Source organism: Arachis ipaensis, chromosome B3, assembly GCF_059453495.1.
Source record: "Arachis ipaensis isolate K30076 ecotype BB chromosome B3, ASM5945349v1, whole genome shotgun sequence".
NCBI classification, from domain to species: Eukaryota; Viridiplantae; Streptophyta; class Magnoliopsida; order Fabales; family Fabaceae; genus Arachis; species Arachis ipaensis.
The window spans coordinates 129632808-129656042 of NC_142438.1; the positions used below are offsets into that span (position 1 = coordinate 129632808).

Genomic DNA, 23235 nt, shown 5'->3' on the forward strand with positions numbered 1-23235 from the left:
ATTAATATGGTGCAAGTTGGGGGAATGCGAAAATAGTGTAACACCCAAGGCAACAGTAGCAGCTAGCAGACGAAAGGGAATGCAAGACTTCGTTTTCAAAAAGAAAAGAAAAATGGAGGACCGTATAATGTAAAATGACGAACATCTCTATCAACGTAATAACACTCCCAACTCCAAATTTACATGCACTTATAATAAAGGTTACACTTAAAATAATTTAAAAAAAAAATAGAATCTCACCAAATTTATTTAATTTTGGATCCTGTATACATTATTGTAATTGTTGTAATAAGGTGGCCTTGTAATAATCCATAATATTTATGTTTGAGTATATTTAATCTGACAAGGAGCACCGTTTTCAATCTTATTGTAGAAAACTTAAATCGAAGGCACTTGGCATTTTCGGTTTGGGTAATGCACTTGATTTCACAATTGTGGAGTAGTGAGCTAGTGATCTTGCAGGGAAGAATGCAACAGAATTAAAATATCAGAGATTCGAGAACGTTCTAACAATCGCGTAACAAACACGCACGCCTTACAACACTCCCCTAACGAGTAACAATCATCTCATAACCGTTTTTCCCGCCATCACATTTCCCCGCGTGTATAAATACCTCTGCACCTCTCGCTTGCTTCATTTTTTCCATTTTCACTTACTCTGAAACTCGATTCATCACTACTCTCTCTCCACCACTCACCTCAGAAATTCATTCATCACCTTTCTCTCTCAGCCATGAACACCTCCTCCAAGCGATTCGCACTGTTCTTCGCAATCTCCTTCGCCGCTATGCTCTGCGGCGCCAAAGTCACTGCTACTGAAGGACTCGAAGCATCATTCACGCCTTCAACTCTCTCAACGCCACCGCCAACTCCAAATGATCTCCAAGAACACTCGTTCTTCTCTCACACGGCGCTGCTGCCTCCGATCCTCTCACATCTCGGTTTTCACGAGCTAGCAACGGCGGCGCCGTCGCTCTCCGACACCGCCACCACCGCTTCCACCGCCTGGACCGGTCCATCCACTATCTTCGCTCCCTCCGACTCCTCCCTCCGCACATGCTTCTCTTGCTCCGTTCCCAGCCTACTCCGCGAGCACATAGTTCCAGGCCTGTTCACCATCGATTACCTTCGCAGACTCGCTTTCGGCACCAAGATTGAAACCTTGAGCCCTGGACGCTGCATCACCGTCACTTCCGATTCGATCCAACCGAACACCACAGCCTCCAAGGTCTTCATCGGCGGCGTAGAGATCACGCAGCCGGATCTTTTCAACAACGGAATGATCGTCGTTCACGGTCTCCAAGGCTTCGTCTCTCCTCTGTCTCCGTTTTCTTGCGACGTGGAGAGGATGACGTCGCTCTCCTTTCCCTTCCATCCGGATCACCGCTCCGGTCAGCATCTCCAAACTCCCGGTGCCACCGTTCAGCCAGCTGTGATGCGCCTCATGCTCAGGGACGCCATGCTCAGGCTCCGCAACAACGGCTTCAGCATCCTAGCGCTAGCTATGAAGGTGAAGTACGCGGAGCTGGTAACTCTCAATAACATGACCGTGTTCGCCGTGGATGACCTCTCCATCTTCTCTGGTTCGCACTCGTACATCAGCAACGTGAGGTTTCACATCGTGCCGAACCACTACTTGTCGATCGCAGATCTGGAGAAGCTTCCAGTAGGAACTGCTCTTCCAACCTTGGAACGTGGCCAGCCGTTGCTGATAACAACCTCCGGTGGAGGAGTTACCATGGCGCCGATGAGAATCAACTACGTCAGGGTCAAGGTTGCTGACGTCATACGCAACGTCAAGATCGTCATCCACGGCGTGTACTTGCCTTTTCCGCATATCAATCCGGTAGCGGCGGCCTATGACAGTATCTTAGGATCAGGAGGTGAAGCTGCTTCGGAAGGAGCGAATAATGCAGCTGCTTCTGGTGGTCAGACTCAGACTACGGAAGGAACCTGTTCCATTCTTGATGGACACGGAGCCTGTGGCGTGTCACCAATGCCTCAGGTTCAGGTTAAGCCAATGGTGGAGATAGAAGACCACCACGGCCTGTGAGACTACTGTGATTGTCATGATGATCGTGAGCTGCGTGCTGAAGATTGCTGAAGATAGGTAGGTTTCCTGTTTGTTTCTCTGGTGAAAGGAAATAAACTCGTATATTTGGTCTGTGACATTTTTCTTTGCTCACAGCTATACATCTAGTGTCGCTTAGTTCATTTTAGTTTGTTCAGGTTCGGAATGAATTGGAACCAATGCTCATCAGTTTGAGCCCTCGGTATGTTCGTTATGACGTTACGTTCCTTGAATAAAACGCTGTTGATTCAGATTTAATTTCAGATTCTGGAGATTTCTTGCCTTACCTGCTCATTGTTATTATCTTTGTTTTCTTGACTATACTACATGCATATTCAGGAAATCTTGTGTTGCCAACAAGAAACGTTTTCTCCCTTTTATTCATTTGCTCTCATTATATTGCAGTGCTGCCTGTGCCCTTCTTCCCTTGTAATGAGATGTTATATAGTTGCTCCTAGAATCATGCATGATAATGTAGTATCATTTTGTCCTGAAGCCAGATTTAAATTAATTTTACTTACTGTTTATTTCAAAATCTGTATTATGTCAACTATCATAATTTATGATATCTTCAATGATTATAATTTTTGCGACTGAGAAAATGTGGTATTACAAAATAAATTCTTGTTGGCATTGCAATAATTAATAGGTGCATGTATAGCTATGCTTCGGTTTCTCGTTGGGAAATTAAGACAATCATCTATTTGTCAAATGGTAAATCAGTAATACGATACCCCTTTTAGAATTGTTCCTTTGATTTTCCTTTTGCCTTTCTCGAGTTAATAAACAGAGCGAGGCCAGGCCCCAAACAACATAAATCTTCAGGTTGTGGTGAAAAACTGAAAATGTGCCGCACTTATCATTCAGTTAGTGTTAGCAGTATCTGAGAGGGAGTTACGTTGTAGCAAGAAAGTTAGTTAAGGAACAGGATTCGGTTAGTTGGTTAGTGTACTACACCGTGCGTATAAACTCATTTCACATCTCTGAGTTCTACTTGATATTTAACCACACCAACACAATTCTAAGGACTATTTCTACTTCTTGTTTTAATTATATTGTTAATATATATATATATATATATATAGTATTACATGATTTTTTAAAAACTATCTGGTTAATGGAGCAAATTTCAAAAAAATCTCATTCATCAACGTCGTTCACTCAAAGAAGAGTTCTGTAATTATTGTTCTTGTTCTGGTAGGAGCCTGGTCCATTCCCGAGCGTATTTTCAATGTCAAGTACTACAGTAATCGACTTGGTCTGGGTGACCGGCATTATTCCCTTTTTTTTTTTTTTATTAGTATTATTCCCATTTTATGGACAAGGCTCTTTTGTCTTTTCACCGTCAAAAAACATACTTGATGGGCCATGGATCCATGAATTTATCGTTCTTCTACACTTATTTGTTGGCGTGCCTTTGAACTTTTTTGGTGGTTTTTTGTGGGGGATGGGGGGTGGTTCAGAATCGTTCTTCTATCTGACCCCAAAAAAAATGGTTCTTCTATTCTTATTCATTCTGATTAAGTGATTCTATCGAGGGTGAATGCGGATTAAATCAGATTGGATATTGTCAAAATTTCGAGCTGATCAGCACTAAAATTATCGGATCAAATCGGATTAAATATCCGTAATTTTTAAGCTTAGATCGGATTGGATATCGGATATATCCGCAAAACACAAAAATATTTTTAAAAGCTTATTTTTATTAAAAAAATATCAATAAAAACTATTTTTTCTATTCTTTTAAATATGTTTACTCTTAAAATAATATTAAACATATTTTTCTTAAATAATAAATTAAAATAATATAACATATATGATAATTATTAGTTGAAATAAAACATAAAAAAATATTTACTTATTTATTTCTTTATTTTTGCGGATACGCGAATATGCGGATCGGATATATGGATACCTACACAAAATCCGCAATCTGATCTTACTAATGTGTGGATCGGATCGGATATGATGAAAGCCTTGTGAATCAGATCTATATCCGCAATTTTCAAATCGAATTCGAATAAACACCGCGGATATGCGAATCGGATCCAATCCATGTATACCCTTAATTCTATCCATCTGTAAAGCATTGACTGCGTAGGACAGTTTTTCTTAAAAAAAAAAAAAAAAAAAAACTCCAGCCGACAGATATGCTTTTACTTTGGACGATGACTACTTGAATTAGTTAGTTTCCACTTTCCATTTACCACTTAGCAAAAGTCATAAAATTTCGCTCATTTTAGACTTAATTGGTGTCCGGACTTTAAATGAAACTTTCAAAATGGGATTCTTTATTCTTATTTCTCTTTATCCCTTGTACAACTTTCTATATGGAAAGACAGGAATATTCTAAATGGATTCTGTACCGTACTTCTAAGATTTCGGATAAAATCGAATCATACCTCGGTACAACAGCTCTATCTCAATAGAACGCTCCCACAATCTCAAAAGAAAATTAGTCACCAGAATCTTGGACGAAACAAATTGTTAAACTCAACACCAAGTTATAAAACTAGCATGGTGTCAATGATAAAAGACACAAATAATTCGTCTCACAACATACTACGGAACAGTATACGCACTCATACACACGCTTTTAATTTAAATCATTCCTTTATTGACTTGGGCATCGGAGTCCTTTTTGCAGGTACTACGCTCGGGTCCGAGTTCACGAGGATATTCCTGATCCAGCTAAAGCTATCAAGTATACCAAGATCAACAAGGAACTGACGTATAGCTCGGAAAGAGTATCCTTGCAAGAATATTTGGCGCCCACCGTGGGGCCGGAAAGTTTAACTTCGCCCCATCCTGATATTTTAATTTTTATAACCCATCCATATCTGCTTTGGACCCCTTTTTTCTTTGCAGAAAGGGAAGCATGACTGATCACTCGGAGACCCAGCAACCTCCTTAAACCAATGCCGACCTCATGGCTGCTAACGCCGCTCTCCTAGCAGAAAATCAGTGGATGGCCGAACTATTAGCAGCAATGCAAAATAACGGGAAACGGAAAGTCGACAGCAAAAAAACAAACGCTGATCAACACGAAGAGCATCAGTCAGAGTCCAACGCAAAGACAGGAGAAACACCCCCAAAACCGAAAGACGACGAACCAACCTGTTTTCCGAGGAGATAATGAATTTCAAAATGCCTAAGAATTTTACACTCCCTATGACCCTAATACCATATAAGGGGATCGGAGATCCTAAAGTTCATGTCACGGAATTCGAGTCCATGATGTTCCTCAATAGCGACTCCGATCCCATCCTATGCCGATCCTTTCCAACTTTTTTAGATGGAGCTGCTTTATTATGGTTTTTTAATCTGCCTGCAGGATCCATAACCAACTTTGACGAGTTCACCAAGATGTTCATCAATCATTTCGCAGCGTCTAAAATCTATGTGAGAGACTCAGACTACCTCAGCACAATTGAACAAGGGCAGCATGAAAGCCTAAAGGATTACATGACACGCTTCACAACAACAGCCATGAAAATTCCTGACCTTAATCCAGAAGTACAGCTGCATGCCATCAAGAGCGGCCTCTGACATGGAAAATTCTAGGAAGCTATAGCTGTGGCGAAACCAAAAATATTAGAGGAGTTCTGAGACAAAGCCACTGGACAAATCGAAATAGAGGAATTACGTGAAACACGAAGGAACGAGAGGCTACCATCACGAAAGGAAGAAGACAAGCCGAACATGTCCCATAACAAAGATTCCAAAAAACCTTTTAAATTAACTCCGAAATTTGATTCGTATACCAGGTTTAATACCAGAAGAGAAGACATCATTAAAGAGATACTGCACAACAGACTCATAAAGCCACTAATCAAGGCAGGAACATACCAAGATCAGAAATACGTAGACAAACGCAAACATTGTGCATTCCACCAAAAGTTCGGTCACACCATTGATGAATGCGTAGTAGCTAAAGACCTACTGGAGAGGTTAGCAAGACAGGGACTACTGGACAAATACGTTAGCTCCAGAAATCGGAAGGAGCCAACCCAGGACATGGACAAGCCGAAGTATGCCTCGGATCACAAAGAAAAAAGAACATGGCGTGGCCTGGTAGAGACCCCTGCCTGCAAGGGAGTCATAAACTACATATCAGGTGGTTTCGCCGGAGGAGGAATCACTAACACAGCCAGGAAAAGAAATTATCGGACTATGATGATAGTGGAAGGGTCTCACCAAAATCCACTAGTCCCGACCTCAGTCGCCCACATTAGTTTCAATACTGACAACTTTAAATCACAGACGCCAAATTTAGACGACCCAGTGGTGATCTCAGTTCACATAGGAGAACTAACCGTAAAGAAGGTCCTGTTCGATCCAGGAAGCAGTGCCGATGTCCTATTCTACTCCACATTAAAAAAGATGCAGCTAAACAACAAGGAATTGCAACCATCAGTAGGAGATTTGGCAGGGTTCTCAGATGAAAGAGTCCCTATATCAGGTTATGTATGGTTAAGAACAACACTGGGAGAATCCCCAAATTCCAAAACACTAGACATCCAGTTTCTAGTAGTCGATTGTGTTAGTCCTTACAATATCATTTTAGGACGCCAGTCCCTTAACTCTTTTGGAGCTATTGTCTCTACCATTCATCTATGTGTCAAGTTTTCTTTGTAGGATAACACAGTGGCGATGGTCCATGCTGACCATAAGAAAGCCAGACAATGCTACAACGCGAGTTTGAAGAAAATCACAAAGGAGGCCATTCCAAGAATCCATTCCATATACAACTCGGAAAGCATTCCTACCCTGGCTGAAATGGACCCCAGGGACAACAACAGTCGCCCCTTCCCAATGGACGACCTAGAAAAGGTACAATTGGGTGAAATAAATCAATATACTAACATCGGTTCAGCTTTTTCTGCAGAAACAAAACAACACCTGGAAGGCATATTGAAGGCCAATGCCGACCTATTCGCCTGGACCCCTGCTGACATGCTAGGGATCGACCCGAACTTCATATGCCACAAATTAGTGGTCAACCCTAATGCCTAACCTATAAGACAAAAGAAACGTAACCTGGGCACGAAAAGAAGAATTGCAACAGCAGTATAAACACAGAAATTACTTGATGCAGGTTTCATCCGAGAAATTCGCTTTTCCTCATGGCTAGCAAACGTGGTTATGGTTAGAAAAAGCTTGGGAAAATGGCGGATGTGTCTAGACTTCATAGATCTAAACAAGGCTTACCCAAAGGACTTCTACCCGTTGCCGAACATTGACAGACTAGTAGACGACACCTCTGGATACCAAGTACTAAGTTTCATGGATGCTTACTCTGGATACAACCAGATACAAATGCACTAAGATGATGAAGATAAGACAGCGTTTGTAACCGACCAAGGTAATTTTTGCTATAAGGTAATGCCTTTTGGACTAAAAAATGTAGGAGCGACTTATCAAAGATTGATGGACAAAATATTTAAAAATCAAATCGGATGGAATATCGAAATATACATCAATGATATGGTCGTCAAATCCAGCTCAGAGAAACAGCACCAAGCTGACCTTCAGGAGATTTTTCAGCAACTCCAAGCTTATAATATGAGACTAAACCCAGAAAAGTGCGCATTTGGCGTACAGAAAGGCAAATTCCTCGAGTTTTTGTTGACAAACCGAGGTATAGAAGCAAACCCTGACAAATGTCAAGCAATCCTAAACATGCAATCACCAAAGACGCTCAAAGAAGTGCAACGACTTACAGGTTGCCTAGCAGCCCTGTCCAGATTCCTGCCATCCGCAGCAACCAGATCCTATAATTTCTTCAAAACCATGAAGAAGTCGGATAAATTCGTTTGGACAGAAGATTGCAAAAAAGCATTTTCCGAATTCAAACATATCTTGGGGTCACCACCTATACTCAAGAAACCGGAGCAAGTTAAACCACTCTTTCTATTTCTTTCAATTTTCACTAACACTATCAGTTCTGTGCTTGTAGCAAAAACATGAAAAGAACAACACCCGGTGTATTTTGTAAGCAAAGTCTTATAAAATACCGAGACAAGATACCCGATGATAGAAAAGCTGACATTCGGTCTAGTAATCATTGCTCGGCGTTTGAGGCACTATTTTCAAACACACCCAATTATAATTCGGATAGGTCATCCTCTACAACAAATACTATCGAAGCCGGACTTAGCAGGATGGTTGAGGAAATGGGCGATCGAGCTCTCTGAATTCGACATGTCATATCAATCACAAGGATCGCCTAAAGCACAAGAATTAGCCGACTTCATTTCGAAATTCACAGATAAAGAAGAGCACATCAAAACATGGGAATTATATGTGGACGGAGCATCAAACGAAAATGGATGTGGAGCAGGAATTCTCCTGAAAGACGACAATAGAGTCCAAGCCGAATAGTCAATCAAGTTTCTTTTTGAAACAACCAACAACCAGGCCAAATATGAAGCTCTGCTAGCAGGCCTAAGGTTAGCCAAGGAAGTAGGGATCTCTAGCTTAAAAGTACACTGTGACTCACTCCTCGTGGTAGAACAGGTAAACGGTCACTTTCAGGTACGAGATTCACTTTTAGAAAAATATCTGAACTCGGTCAAAACCCTAATGAAATTTTTTCAAAGTATTGAAATACTGCATATACCTAAAGAACAAAACTGCAGGGCCGACATTTTATCCAAATTAGCTACATATAGGATAGCCGATCAAACAGACAAACTGCATCACCTTACACTAATGGAATCCAGTTCAGATGCAAAATTTGTTTTGAGCGTGTCACAGGAAGAAGATTGGCGAAGCACATTCATTTGCTACTTAAAAAGCGGAGAAATACCAGAAGGTGAAAACCTAAGGACTTTCAGATACAAAGCAAACCAGTACACCTTATTAGGGGCCGACCTATACAGACGAGGTATTTTCCGACCTCTTCTGAAATGCCTCGGTCGAACAGAAGCAGAAATCACCATGGACGAGCTACATGATGGAATCTGCGGACACCACACGGGAAGTAGGAGCCTAGCTACAAGAATACTCCGAGCAGGATATTTCTGGCCAACATTGAGAAAAGATTGCAGAGATAAGGTACAAAACTGCGATGCATGTCAAAGATGCGCACCGCTCATCCACGACCCAGCCGAGCTATTACATACCTCAGATGTCAGCTGGCCGTTCCACAAGTGGGGCATGGACATACTCAGACCATTCCCAATCTCAACAGGACAGGTAAAATTCCTTCTAGTAGCTGTCGACTATTTCACAAAATGGATAGAAGTACAACCTCTTGTGAAAATTACACCCGAAAAGGTATAAAATTTCATTTGGAAATCAATTATATGTAGATTTGGTTTACCTAGGAAAATCGTATCTGATAACGGCAGACAGTTTACGGATAAAAAGATCGTGTCGTATCTAACCGACCTACATATTAAGCACCGTTTTTCCTCTGTCGAACACCCACAAACCAATGGGCTCGCGGAGGCAGCTAACAAAGTTATCTTGTAGGCCTTAAAAAAGAAATTAACAGATGCTAAGGGATGATGGGCCGAGCTCATACCAGAAGTATTGTGGAGTTATAACACAACACCCCACACAACAACAAATGAAAGCCCGTTCCGACTAGTATATGGTGCAGACTGCATGATACTCATAGAGATCAGCCAAGGGTCCACTCGGACCGAATACTTTGATGAGCTGGGCAACTTGGAAGCCAGATCAACAGAGCTCGATTTGATAAGCGAAGAACGAAGCCTCACCGAACTAAGACAGCAAGCCATGCAAGCGACAATACGAAAGCAGTACAAAAAAAAAAGGTGAAACCATGAACATTACAAGAGGGAGACTTGGTCCTATGACAAATGGAAGAAGTCCGAAAACCACCATGACACGGGAAACTAGCTGCCAACTGGGAGGGTCCTTTCCGCGTCTCCAAAGTCATCAGAAAAGGAGCATACTCCCTCGAAACACTAGAAGGAACACCCCTTCCTAACACTTGGAACATTTCATCTTTAAAAATTTATTACAGTTGAATTCTTATGTAAATATGAAATGGCCAGGTACTCTTTTTCCTGATCACGAGGTTTTATCCCTAAGGAGGGTTTTACTCGGACAGGTTTTAACTTGGCCGACCACTTCATACCTTCCTTAAACGACTGATTCGTATATCAATGAATTTCACATTATGCTCAACTATATATACTTCAAACAATACTAAATGCATATTAGTCAAATTGGCAAATCAGGACAGAAATCGCGACCATCTAAGAAATCGAACCAACCACATAAGTCGGAAACACCAATTCAGAATATCATCAACCAAAGATACAAACCTATTCAAAGCTATTACCAAAATCAACATCTATTATCTAACTAGCAAACAAAAGCTAGAATTAACATTCATACACATAAGAGTTTTCATAAAATATCATAAGCAGTTAAAACCGACACCAAAATAGTCAGGCAACACAATCCAAAACATTCTTATCAAACCGAAAACCAGATACAAACACAATTAAAAGTACAAATATTTTCTAAGAAGGAGGAGGAATGCTCTCAGCCTGCTCCTCGCCAGCCTCATCATCAGCAAGTTCACCATTAACAACAATCTTTGCCACATTGAGTTTCCTTACATCAAAATTCGGCGAAAACAATGTGACTTGGCTGACGGCACGATCAAACCCAGCCATGAACATATACATCTTCTCCTCCTCAAGCTCGTTAAGACGAGCAGTCATTTCACCCTTGGTCTTATCATTCTCCTTAACTTCAGCTTGCAGTAATCTAATTTGTTCTTGGAGGCGGCCAACTTCAACCTCTTTCTCCTTCATCTTCGCGGTCACGTCAACGACAACCTCTTCCTTTCTTTCAGCAAACGCTCAAGAGACGACGCCTTTTCCACCACTACCTGTTGCTCCGAACCCAACAACTCAGTAGCTCGACCAACACGTAACAGTCGAGAAGCAACAATCTACAGAGACAACAACAAAACCGATCAAAAAACCATACAGGGACGAAAAAAGGGAGTAGAGAAAATCCAACCTGAATAAACTTGTCCATCCCCTCGACTCCGGTCCGACGTGTGAGGCCCATATCTCCAGGATATTGGGATACACGATCCGCAAGCTCAGATATCAGAAATTGATCGCTCCACAGAGAATGCGAGGTTGCCCTGATGAACGAAAATTGCGTGTCGGTAAAGAATTTCACAAATAAAATCTCGTTGCAAGTATAGTTCTAAACCAACAAACAATTCCTCAATCAAAAATTTGTTTGTCACAAGTACAACCCCAATAAAAATAACCGAAGTATTCAAACCTCGGGTCGTCTCTCAAAGGAATTGCAGGGAAGTGTTCTTGTTATTGGTTATGGATAGTATATTTTGGGGTTTTGGATAAGGGACATGAAAGATAAATTGCAAGAAAGTAAATGAACTCAAATAATAAAAAGGTCTTAGCAAGGGTTGATGGTTAAGGATCTTTATCCTTGTTACTAACCACAACATGATAATTGTAAGGATCAATCTCATTAAGTCATCCTCTAACAAGTGAAGGAAAGTCAAATGAGTTACACCAATCCTAATCCATAAGTCCTAACCGCTCACTAATTAACTTAGTGAGAGCTAGAGTCAATGGACACCAATTATCAAGACTTGGACATTAGTAACTCAATTTCACCTAAGTTACCATCCCAAGCCAAGAATACCAAAATCTACTCTAACATCCTTCCAAGCATTTTATCAAACACTTGGGAGGCATAAAAGGAAAGCAAGATAAAATTACAACAAAAGTAAATCTACACTACCAATTGCAAGGAAATTAACAACAACAACTCAAGAAAGCAATAAAAGACATGGAAACATAAATTGCATTAAAAGAAAAAAAGAAGAAACAAGAATGCATTAACAACAAAGTAAACAAATACAAGGATTAAAATGCTAAACTAAGAAAGCAAAGGTAGAGGAACAAAAAATTGAAAAGGAAAAGTAAATCAAAGCATGAATTAAACCTAGATCTAAAAAATCCTAATCTACATCTAACCTAATTCTAGAGAGAAGAGAGAGCTTCTCTCTCTAGAAACTAACTAAAGCATCATGAAAACTAAACTATGTGCTCCCCCTTGACTCCTCTTGATTTCTGCATGTAATAGACTCTGGAATGAGTTAGATTTAGGCCTGGGAAGCTCAGAAATTGTCCCCAGCGTTTTCACTTTAATGATGTCACGTGCGAGCATCGACCACGCGTACGCGTCGCTTGGTATTTTTGCTTTCCACGCGTACGCGTCATGTCACACGTACGTATCGCCATGCGACTTCATATCCACGCGTGCACGTTGTTCCACGTGTGCGCGTCGATGAATGCATCCCAAATCCTTGATTTTCCATGATTTCTTCACTTTGCATACTTTTCTCTTCACTCCTTCGATCCATTCCTAGTCTTTTCAACCTGAATTCACTAACAAACATATCAAGGCATCTAGTGGAATCAAAGGTGAATTAAAATTAGCAAATTAAAGGCCTAAAAAGCATGTTTTTACACTTAAGCACAAATTAGGAGAAAGTCATGAAACCATGCTATTTCATTGAATAAATGTGAAAAAGTTGATAAAATCCACTCAATTGAGAATAAAATATACCACGAAATAATGGTGCATCATGCCCCAGGAATAAAACCATGCAGTCTTCACTGCCTTTCAAAAACAGACTTCACAGCAGCACTTTGGTTACCTTCGGAGATCACTTCCAAGGACTTTTCCGACTCAGTCTTTCTCCTTTTTAGAGAAGGAGGAGGCTGAGTAGCAGAAAAAGCAGCATCCCCATTTGTCTCTTTAACAGCCCCGGAAGTACTACCACCTATCTCACCTTTCTTTTTCAAGTACGCCTGAAACTTAGCAGCATTCAAGTTCGGAACCCTGTTACCTACCACAACGAAAAGTAAAAGATGAATGAATAGGCAATCAGACAAAATCAAAACATATAAATACAAAATTACCTATATACAATTCCAGCCCTTCCTTGTCATTTTCCTCTTCACATCTCAATAAATCAGGAATAAACAAACATTCTCCAGCAGCAAAAATTTCAATTAAAAAATCTAACAAACAGTCCTCTTTCTCACTTCTCTCGCTAGCTTCGAGGATTTGCAACGGTTCCGAACACCAGTACAAAGGAAATTTTTCTATCAGCTCATTATCTAAATAAAAAGGATATTCAGACTCCAAAGTGCGAACCTTTACAATATTGATTTAAAATTTTTAAAGGAAGATTTATACAATAAGAAGAGAGAGTGGCCAGGAAAGCTACTCAGAAACACCCAAAGCCCTTTACGTATCCCCTTTGATTGAAACAAAGAAAAGAAAACATTAAGAGAAGGAGGAAAATTTAGAAAACTCATCAAACATTCAAACGCGCGTAGAAATGCCCAAGAATTTGGATGCAACTGCGACGGGGCACAGTTTAGCTGAGTCAAAACCTTACATTCAAAATCTGAAAAAGGAAACCTCTCATGCAACTCAGACAAACAAGGAACATACATGTAAAAATAGGCCCAGTCCCCTCTCCTTTCACAAACCTTCTCCTCACTGGTATAGGAAAGAAATTTAATACGAACGCCAGAACCCCCCTAACAAACTTTAGGGCCTCTAAAATGCAAACCGACTCATGATCAGTTGATCACAGTATGACGACGCACGAGTTTTTACATCAACATGGACCCAATGGTAAGGGTTCTCCTTATTTATTTCGACAACTTTCACTTTTTCTTTCTCTTTTTCTTTAGCCATTTTTCAGAAAATAAACAGAGAGGGTGAAATGAGAGGAACAGTGAGAAAGTGAGGACAAGTGACAAGACGAGAAGACAGTTAGAAGAAGAAGACTAACCTCTGGAAGTTATGCCTTCTCACACTTATCAAATTTTTTGCAAACTGAAGTTGTTTCGTGTTTTCCAAAACGGCAGAAATTTAATTACAACCCACTATTCTAGTGGAAAGTTGAAAAAACAAAAATTACGCGCCCAATGCAAAACGGTCCGGTTCCATCACAACTAAGCACAAATTTATTGTAGCCCAATTCACAAAGCAAAAACTTTTTCCAAAAAAGCATTTTTTGTTTTTAATTTTTAATATTTCGAATCCATTTATTTTTTAACCCAAGCTTGAAATGCACGTTGAGCTTGGGGGCTTCAGTATCCTACCTCAAAATGCCGAGGTATAACTCTAAGAAAAAGCTCAACTTGCTAAAATTACATCAAGTCAAACTTGGGGGCTGTGTACTGTACCCCTAAGATCTCGGATAAAACCGAGTCATACCTCGACACAACAGCTCTATCTCAACAGAACGCTCCCCACAATCTCGGAAGGAAATCAGTCACCAGAATCTCGGACGAAGCAAACTGTTAAACTCTACACCAAGCTATAAAACGAGCAGGGTGTCAATGATAAAAGAACAAATAATTCATCTCACAACATACTATGGAACAGTATCCGCACTCATACACACGCTTTTTATTTAAATCATTCCTTTACTGATTTAGGTGTCGGAGTCTTTTTTACAAGTACCACACTTGGGTTTGAGTTCACGAGGATATTTTCGATCCGACTAAAGCTATCAAGCATACCAAGATCAACAAGGAACTGACGTATAACTCGGAAAGAGTATCCTTGCAAGAACAGATTCCTACAAATATTTAGTCAGATAATTTAATTTTTAATAAATTTTAATTATTAAATCAATTCTTAACTTTTTATTTTGTTAAATAAATTAATTCTCACGTCAAATTTTGATAAAAAAAAATAGATCAATCAATCTCTCTTGTTATTTAATAAAAGATATAATAATCTCTGAAAATTTTTAAATGTTCATATCACTCATTTTATAAAGACAAGCAATATGATATAGGGATTAATTTGTTAAACAAAATAAAAATTTTAGAAATTAATTTAAAATTAAAATTTATTAAAAACTAAAATATCTTACTAAAAATTTTGTAGATACTGATTTGAGATATTAGTTATATAAAAATAATCACTTATATTTTGCAAAAAGGTATCACGTATAATATATTTTTATTTTTAATTTAAAATGCTTGTTAAAAAATAAAAGTTTGACGATAATAAAATAAAAAATTTAATATTCATGTATTGTTAATAAAATTAGAAATTATTTGGTGATTAATATTTTTTTCTTATTTTTATTATACATTTAAATTAACATTAGCTAACATTTTGCTTAGAGAGAGCACGAATGATTAGAGAAATTGGAGAAGATGAAGAAATTTTGATTTTTTGTTTTTTTAATATGTTTTTGTTTTGTTGTTTAAATTATTTGAAACTATAAAATTAGGATTAATTGAATTCTAAAATTTCGTTAATTTAAAAGGATATTTTTGTCTAATCAAATAAAAGAAAGATGTTTAAGATTTTTTATAAAATTAAATAAAAAATATTTTTTTTATTTTTTATTTAATTAAAAGGGTGTATTAGTAAAAATGGTGATATAATATATATTTAAAAAAACAAAAATTAAATGTTGGTGTGAAAAATAAATTTCACATGGATTATTATTATTTGTCCATATTTTAAACATATTGGTACGTATGAATTTATCATCGTACCGTAACAAACACCATTTAATAAATATCTCAATATTTAGTAATCAGAAGGATAATTAAAACTGAATATATCTAACTATCATGCATTTTTTTTTCTTCTAAATCATTCTCATCTACTGAATGAGACGACGGAAGGAGGTAAGGTCGCATGGAATAATTAGCTCCTCTGTCAACTTATTCACACCAGAGAGAGAGAGAGAGTGTCATATGCTAACAAGGATTGAACAAGTTGATGCATTGATTGTGGAAGTTTGTTTCTGTAAGTTGTCAATGTAGTTGTGGAATTTGGTGTATGTATTGTATTGTCAAATGTTGAAATTGTTATCTGATTATAGCAGTGATACTAACTAGATGTCAAATTACTTATTGTTGAGACAGTGATAAATGCCCCTGACCAGGCAACCCATGACTCCGGTAAATTCCACATGGTTAATTGGAAGTTTTCCACTTCCTTATTATCCTAACCAGTAAACATCTTCTAGAAGTTTTATGTCAAATTTACAATCATATTCAGTACTTGTGCTGTGATTAGAACAAGCTTTTTAATTGCATTATTTCAGATTTTTAATTGCATTATTTCAGATAAATAATTCACAGCTTATATTGATCCACATGTAATAATATGTTCATTCATAAACTAAATTTTAAAGTGGTCCTTAAAATTACACTCGAACTCTATAATAGTCCCTCAAGTTATTAGTTATCCATATTTATTCTTGAACTTGCATTCCGAAACTCAGAGTTATCTTTCAAACAATTTTCGTTAATGAAATGTCATAAAAAAGCTGATGTAGATAGATTTCCGACACGCTAACAAACCTAATTTGGGGTTTTAATTATAATTTAGGAGTTCGGTATGAGCTTTCGCTTCCCGGGATGGATGAGAGGGTTTGCTACATAAATCCTGACTCTCCCCGAGTCATTGACTGAATGTGAGTTTACGAGTCTATGTTCACGTAGTTGGAGGTGTGGCTTCTCTTTTCTACGTTTGTTCAAGCTCTGTTGAATCGATGTTTGATGGCACCGTCTCTACTGCATCCAAATAGTTGGGTGGCCAACCGGGCTTTCAAGCTAGGCTATGAGTATCTGGAGCTCCCTGTTCGTGTGTAGGTCTTTCTATATTTTTTCTGTGTACTCTTTCAACCAAGGAGGAGAAGCACAAGAAGGGCTACATGTCATTTCGGGTCCATTTGAATTGGCGGATCTTCAAATTGTTCGAGGATTCTTTTCACGGCTTTAAGGAGGAATATTTTAAAATTAGACCAGTTTGGGGCCATCATCCCTTCTGGTTGACCCTTGAGGGGGAACGTCGCTTCGCTACTTATTGAAATTTTGGCGCAAGTCTGTCGTATCTGACGAGGATCACCTATGAAGGGTTGTTCCCCCGAAAATAGGGATCTTGCCGACGTCTTGTTGGTAATTTTTAGGGACGGGCCACTAAATCCTAGGATGTTATAGGTGATCCGGTGGCGTGTCGATCTTATGTCGGTGGGTCTTATTACTTTCTCCTGTTTTTATTTCTATGTTTTTCCTAGTTCGAAACTTGATGCAATTTCCTACTTCTTTCAGTTGAGATGGCTGGTAATCAGACTACTCTTGTGAGGTTGAAGGTTGTCCTAACCCAGGATGTCGGGAGAGCGGGTGGTGGAGCCTCGCCGTCAACACCTCAGTCCGTGCCTCAGCCGGACTCGCGGACAGTCTCTCAGGAGGTGATTGCGATCGGGACACCTGATGCCGAGGTTGATGTGGAAGTCGTGGAGGTTCCTATTTCCAAGGTAGGTAAGAAGCGGAAGAGGTCGATTGAGGAAAGTAGCGGGGAGAACATGGAAGAGGAGCGGTCTGTGCCTTCCGTGATGAATCGGACTTTTGACGCCCTAGCTTTTATTGATTAGCACCTCTTGCCAGGTAGGGGTGTGCATGGCCCGACCCAGTCCCTAATTTGATGTGATTTCACCGGGTCTAGAGTCGGGTAAGGGTTTCAAAAATAGACTCGCTCATTATTTCGGGTTGGGTCCGAGCCATGTTTCGGGTCACCCGAACTCGGCCCGGTGGCCCGGTCATCATACACAATTAATATTTTGTGTTATTAGTGATAGATGATGGTTTATTCTCATGTGGAATTTAAGTATTATAAACCTTAATATTTTGTTTTATTAGTTATTATAAGACTATAAGTTAATGATTTACGTTTAAATGCATAAGATTTTAGACTAATGCATAATATTATGTTATTTGTATTGATTTAAATATTTGGTGTTATTAGACAATATTAGTATTGATTATGGTTATGCTTTAATTTTAGAGAAGAGTTGGTTCTTGTTATATTTTTCTAAGTGAATTTTACCATGTCAAATAATGGTTGGAGTCTTGAAAATTTAGATATTTTCACATGTTAGCTTATAAGAAGGTATCAAGGTAATGTAATGTTAACGACCTGGTTTTTACCCGATATAATCGTGGCCCGAAAATATATAGGTTTCATCGGGTCTAGGGTCAGATTCGGGTCTAATAAATAGGCCCGGTATATATTTTGGGCCGGGTCTGAGTCACATCAAACTCGATTTCATCCGGTCCATGCACAACTCTATTGTCAGGCACCGAGGACTTCTTCCATGATTGCGACGTTGCCGGTTAGGCGAAGTCCATGTACCACGTTTTCCTTCGCTCGGTTGCTATCATTCGGAAGGCGGAGCCGATGTTGTCTCAAGTGGCTCTTTTGGATGGTAAGCTCCGTCAATTTCAAGTGGAGTCTGGTAAGCTGAAGGAGCAATTGGGGGCGGGGGAGGCTTCTCGGTTGAAGGCTGTGAAGGATGCGCTGAGGATACTGGTTCAAAGATCCTCAGTCTCTCCGAATTGGAGACCTTGCTTCTCTCCTAGCTGTCTCGGGAGCGAAAATGGGCGTCTGACACTGAGTCAGGGGCCGCTTCTCTGCTTGCCAAGGTGGAAGCTTTGAAGGCTGAGGTTGCCAAGCTGAAGAAGGAGAAGGATACGCTGACAAGGATTGAACAAGTTGATGCATTGATTGTGGAAGTTTGTTACTGTAATTTGTCAATGTAGTTGGGGAATTTGGTGTATGTATTGTATTGTCAAATGTTGAAATTGTTATCTGATTATAGCCAGTGATACTAACTAGATGTCAAATTACTTATTGTTGAGACAGTGATAGATGCCCCTGACCAGGCAACCCATGACTCCGATAAATTCCATGGTTAATTGGAAGTTTTCCACCTTATTATCCTAACCAGTAAACATCTTCTAGAAGTTTTATGTCAAACTTACAATCATATTCAGTACTTGTGCTGTGATTAGAACAAGATTTTTAATTGCATTATTTCAGATAAACAATTCATAGCTTATATTGATCCACATGTAATAATATGTTCGTTGATTCTTTGTTCAGTTAAACGTGTTGATCTGATCTTTTCGTTTTCGTTTTATTTCCTATTTTCTATTGAGAGTATCTAGGGGAAAAAATAGATTGGCACGCAGAAGAGACTTTAATCCCACTTGATAAAATCATATAATAACAATACAATTGAAACGTATAAAAGAATACAGGTAAGTGTGAAATGAGATGAAACAATATTGATTGTAAGTGGTTGAATTAGTTATTATTACTAATTAAGGTCTAAAAGTTTTGGTTTCACCGCAACCCATAATAGAAGAAGGAAGCTTCTCAGCAAGTCTATGGATTCCTTCTTCAAAGACGACTCCCATGCCCATGTAGAAGTGTGAGTCTATGTGGCAATGGAATAGCCACACTCCAGGATTATTGGCTTTGAATCTCAGTGCAGTCCAACCATAGGGATGCACCGGAACAGTGTTCTTTAATATGGGGTTCTCCAAGTTGTACTTCTTAGGGTCCTTGTCCTTGTCAAACTTTCCATTTCCATACCCAAGAACCCAAAAATCATGTCCATGAAGATGCCACGGGTGTGTCTCGCTATTGTTCTTGTTCATGGTATTTGCATTCTGAAGTATAACATCCACCGTTGAGTTGAACTCCAGCCTGTAAATACCATTGCTGGAAGTAGCATTGGTGTTGTTTTGGACACTGAAAATGTCATAGTTAACAGAATCATAGCCTTCAGGAGGAGGTGTTTGATCAAATGCGTCTTTTAGATTATCTTTGAGTGCAACAAGGTAAGGGGTCTGAGGGAGGCTGAAAGAAACATTGTTAACGGACCATTTGCGATAACCATTTATGGTGTTCTGGGTGTTGAGGAGTACTATGACTCTGTCAGAGGTTGTTGGAGGCTTTTGAATGAAGCCTTGGCGGGCTTTGATGGCGAGGCTCTGGGCCAGCCTGGGCTTAACGTCGTCCCAAGCAGGAGGTGTTGGTGGTGGGGTTGGGGGAGAGCGCATAGGGTGGTTAGGATAGTAGTTGAAAATGGCTAAACCAGGTGGTGTGGTTCTGTTTCTGCTTACAACGTTAGAGGTGATCCAATAGTTTCTTTTAGGGTCTTGATCTGCTTTAACCAGCACCGAGTAGGTCTCACCAGAGTATATGAACAAATTCTCTACCTCAAATGGCTCAACATAGTGTCCATCTGCTTCCACCACTCTCATCTTATGGCCCTGCATGCATTTCAACTTTATTTATTATTCTTATTATACATTTCATGGAATTCTATATCAGAGCAGAGGAAATATGATTCTGTGTAATATGTTTTACAGAAAAAAAATTGCCCAAATATGTGAATTACTCAGACATGGTGATATGTAGAAGTCAACCTAAGTTATTCATTTTTCACAAATTGTCCCACCTATTCTATTTTTAAAATTTCTTCTTTAAAAGTCTTACAATTCGCCCTCTATAAATTTCTTTTTTGATTTTTTAAAATATTATAATTCATTTTTGATTAATTCATTTTCAAAAAAAAAAAAGAAAAATACAATTCTATCCAATGAATCGCTCTTATAAAAAAAACATAAAAAACTACCATTTGCACCAACTAATTCATTTTTCAAAAATTAAAAAAAAAAATACAATTCATCTTAAGCTCATATAATTTAGACTAATTAAAATATGTATATATTTTAAAATTAATTATTAAAATTAAATATTAGTACAAACTTAAAATATAAAATACATTTAAAAATAATTTAAATAATATATATTTATATATAAATATATAATAATTAATTTTAGTGTACGTATAATATTTTTATTTTCGACAATACAAAACATCCTCATTTTGGTGGATATCACTCAAATTCTCCCCATACAAAAATATTTTTGCCAAAATATCAAGCACAATATATTTAATTAATTTTCATGCATGTGGTAGATGTGTTGAACCGAATAGAAGCAACGCAATAAATGAATAAGACGTTGACAAATGAGGTTTGAATTAGATTACCTGAATTTGGAAAGAGAGGGCTGAAAGAGTGGTCAAGCTGCCAATTCTGAGTCTGTATGTTTTTCCAGGGACCACCGTTTGTGAAAAGGGGGCGCATTCTGGATTTGTTGCGTTACAAATTCCAGTTATTGGAGATGATAAAGAGCAGTTGAACCTTCCTTTTCCATTTATCAACAGTGACTGTGCCAATGCAACCCAAATATATACTTAAGATATTGAGATGAGATAACAAAGTAAAATACAAAGAAATGTCTTTTTTTTATTCTTGACTATTTTATGAATGGACAAAATATTTTTTTATAATTTAAAAATATTTAATTAGTCTTTAATTATTTAAAAAATTAGTCTCAACAATTGTGATATTTGAAAAAGTTTTGAGGACGAATAATTTTTAGTATTTTTTATTATTATTTAACTAATTTATACATTAAATTATTTTTAATAAATAAATTTTATTAATTCATGTGTACAAATTTTAAAAAATATGGGTACAAACTGTATTAAATTTGATAAATATAAATATAAATTATATATTTTTTGTGTGCAACATTTGTAAATATAAGTATCAATTCTTATAAGACAAAAATGATAATATTTACTAACAATGTAACATTGCTCATTATTATTTATAAAGACCACTTAAACTAATTACTTCAAATCCGACTAGAGATTTTCAAGTTGTGAAAAGATGCTTTTGTGCTTTGAGCAAATAAACAGGATTTGAAATAGATATTTACTCCTAAATATTTAAAGAAAACTCTGAAATGATTGATATACCTGAGGTTCCCCGACCCATTGGAAAGGAATTGCAGATAATCCAGCTGCTTGTTCATATGTGCTCTTGTGGAACCAATCATCTAAAATGATACTTCGATCATAGTCATATGAAAATGGTTCTGGCTGACGTGGTGACACCCTAATTAGTCCATATAGCCCTGCTTCCCTTTGCATTCCATAGTGAGCATGGTATAGATATGTTCCAGCCTGTCCCATTCATTTAACCAAATACTTACTAGCTAATTAAAAATAATGAATCATGCATGAACAATATAATTTAATTTAATTTATACCTGGTCCACAACGAATTGATACTTGAATGTGTCTCCGGGAAGTACCGGACATTGAGTTACACCTTCTGTTCCGTCAAACCAAGGACTTCCAATCTATCATCACATGCATATGCAACAAAATTACTATAACAAATATAACAATTGAGTGATGAACTTTGCTTTAAATATTTGTGTAGTGGTTGATGTACCTGTCTAATCCCATGCCAATGGATGGCAAGGTTTTCAGTGACGAGAGAGTTGTTAACTTCAACAACCACAGTGTCACCCTCCTCTGCCTGGATGGTGGGTCCTGGAGATCTCCCATTAACGGTGATCACCAGCTTCTTGAAGCAATCAGGGGACTTATACTCGTACTTCACATCCCATCTGTAATGTCTAATTCGACCCTCACCTTTCTGCAAATTCCCCAGAACACCAAGCAATATACACCATATAACCAATAAAGTTGGCATACCCTTTATCAACCTTAACTCAACCATCCTCACCCCTTAATTTTTCTAAGATAGATGAATAGAAGATTGATTCTTAGCTCAATTTAGAGACCAAATATATATACGTATAGTCTAATTAGAACTGCTACTGCTAATAATTTTGGCGTTGTATGGGATGAATATAGCGATGATTTGATACCGCCTATAAATGCTAATGTTACTACTTATATTATATTACATTATTTGGCCATTATATTATTGTATATATAGAGTACTAATACATAAGAAGATATATGTGTCTTATTCACCAAGTCAAACTAAGCAGGTGGTAGCATATTCGCAAATTGGAATTTTATTTTACTTTTGATTTTTCTATTTGTTTTTTGTGTCTCTCAAACTACGTGTTGACCAAAGCGGCACCTTGCACAATGCGTGGGAAAATGTCCTGTGAATGTGTGAAACGGTAGTATATAATTTTGGGTGAATTCTATAGCGATTATAATTTAGTATTTATTTTTTGTTTAATTTATTTTTTATAACAAAATTTAAATATTTAATAATTATTTGTTTTTATATTTTTAATATTAAATATTAATTTTTTAATAAATTAAGTAAATTTTTTAAACACCACAGCTATCACCATAATTTTGAACTAGTCTATTTGACTATTTTTTAGTAAGCTATGGACTAGTTAAACCCAAATTTGTATTTAATTATAAAGAG

General features: G+C 38.0%; 2 protein-coding genes across 2 annotated transcripts; one reads left to right on the forward strand and one right to left on the reverse strand.

Moving 5' to 3' along the window:
* The first annotated feature begins 724 nt into the window (after positions 1-724).
* Positions 725-2053, forward strand: LOC107633674 (uncharacterized). The gene has a single exon (XM_016337279.3). It carries the CDS (start codon positions 734-736, stop codon positions 2051-2053), a length of 1320 nt encoding a protein of 439 aa, XP_016192765.1. The 5' UTR covers positions 725-733.
* Positions 2054-19126: 17073 nt separating this feature from the next.
* LOC107631111 (Cupredoxin superfamily protein) lies at positions 19127-22755 on the reverse strand. Its single transcript, XM_016334441.3, has 5 exons — positions 22270-22755; positions 22082-22174; positions 21789-21995; positions 21012-21191; positions 19127-20226 (listed from the first exon to the last, which is right to left on the reverse strand). Exons 1-5 carry the CDS (start codon positions 22558-22560, stop codon positions 19270-19272), a joined length of 1728 nt encoding a protein of 575 aa, XP_016189927.1. The 5' UTR covers positions 22561-22755; the 3' UTR covers positions 19127-19269.
* Positions 22756-23235: the final 480 nt, after the last annotated feature.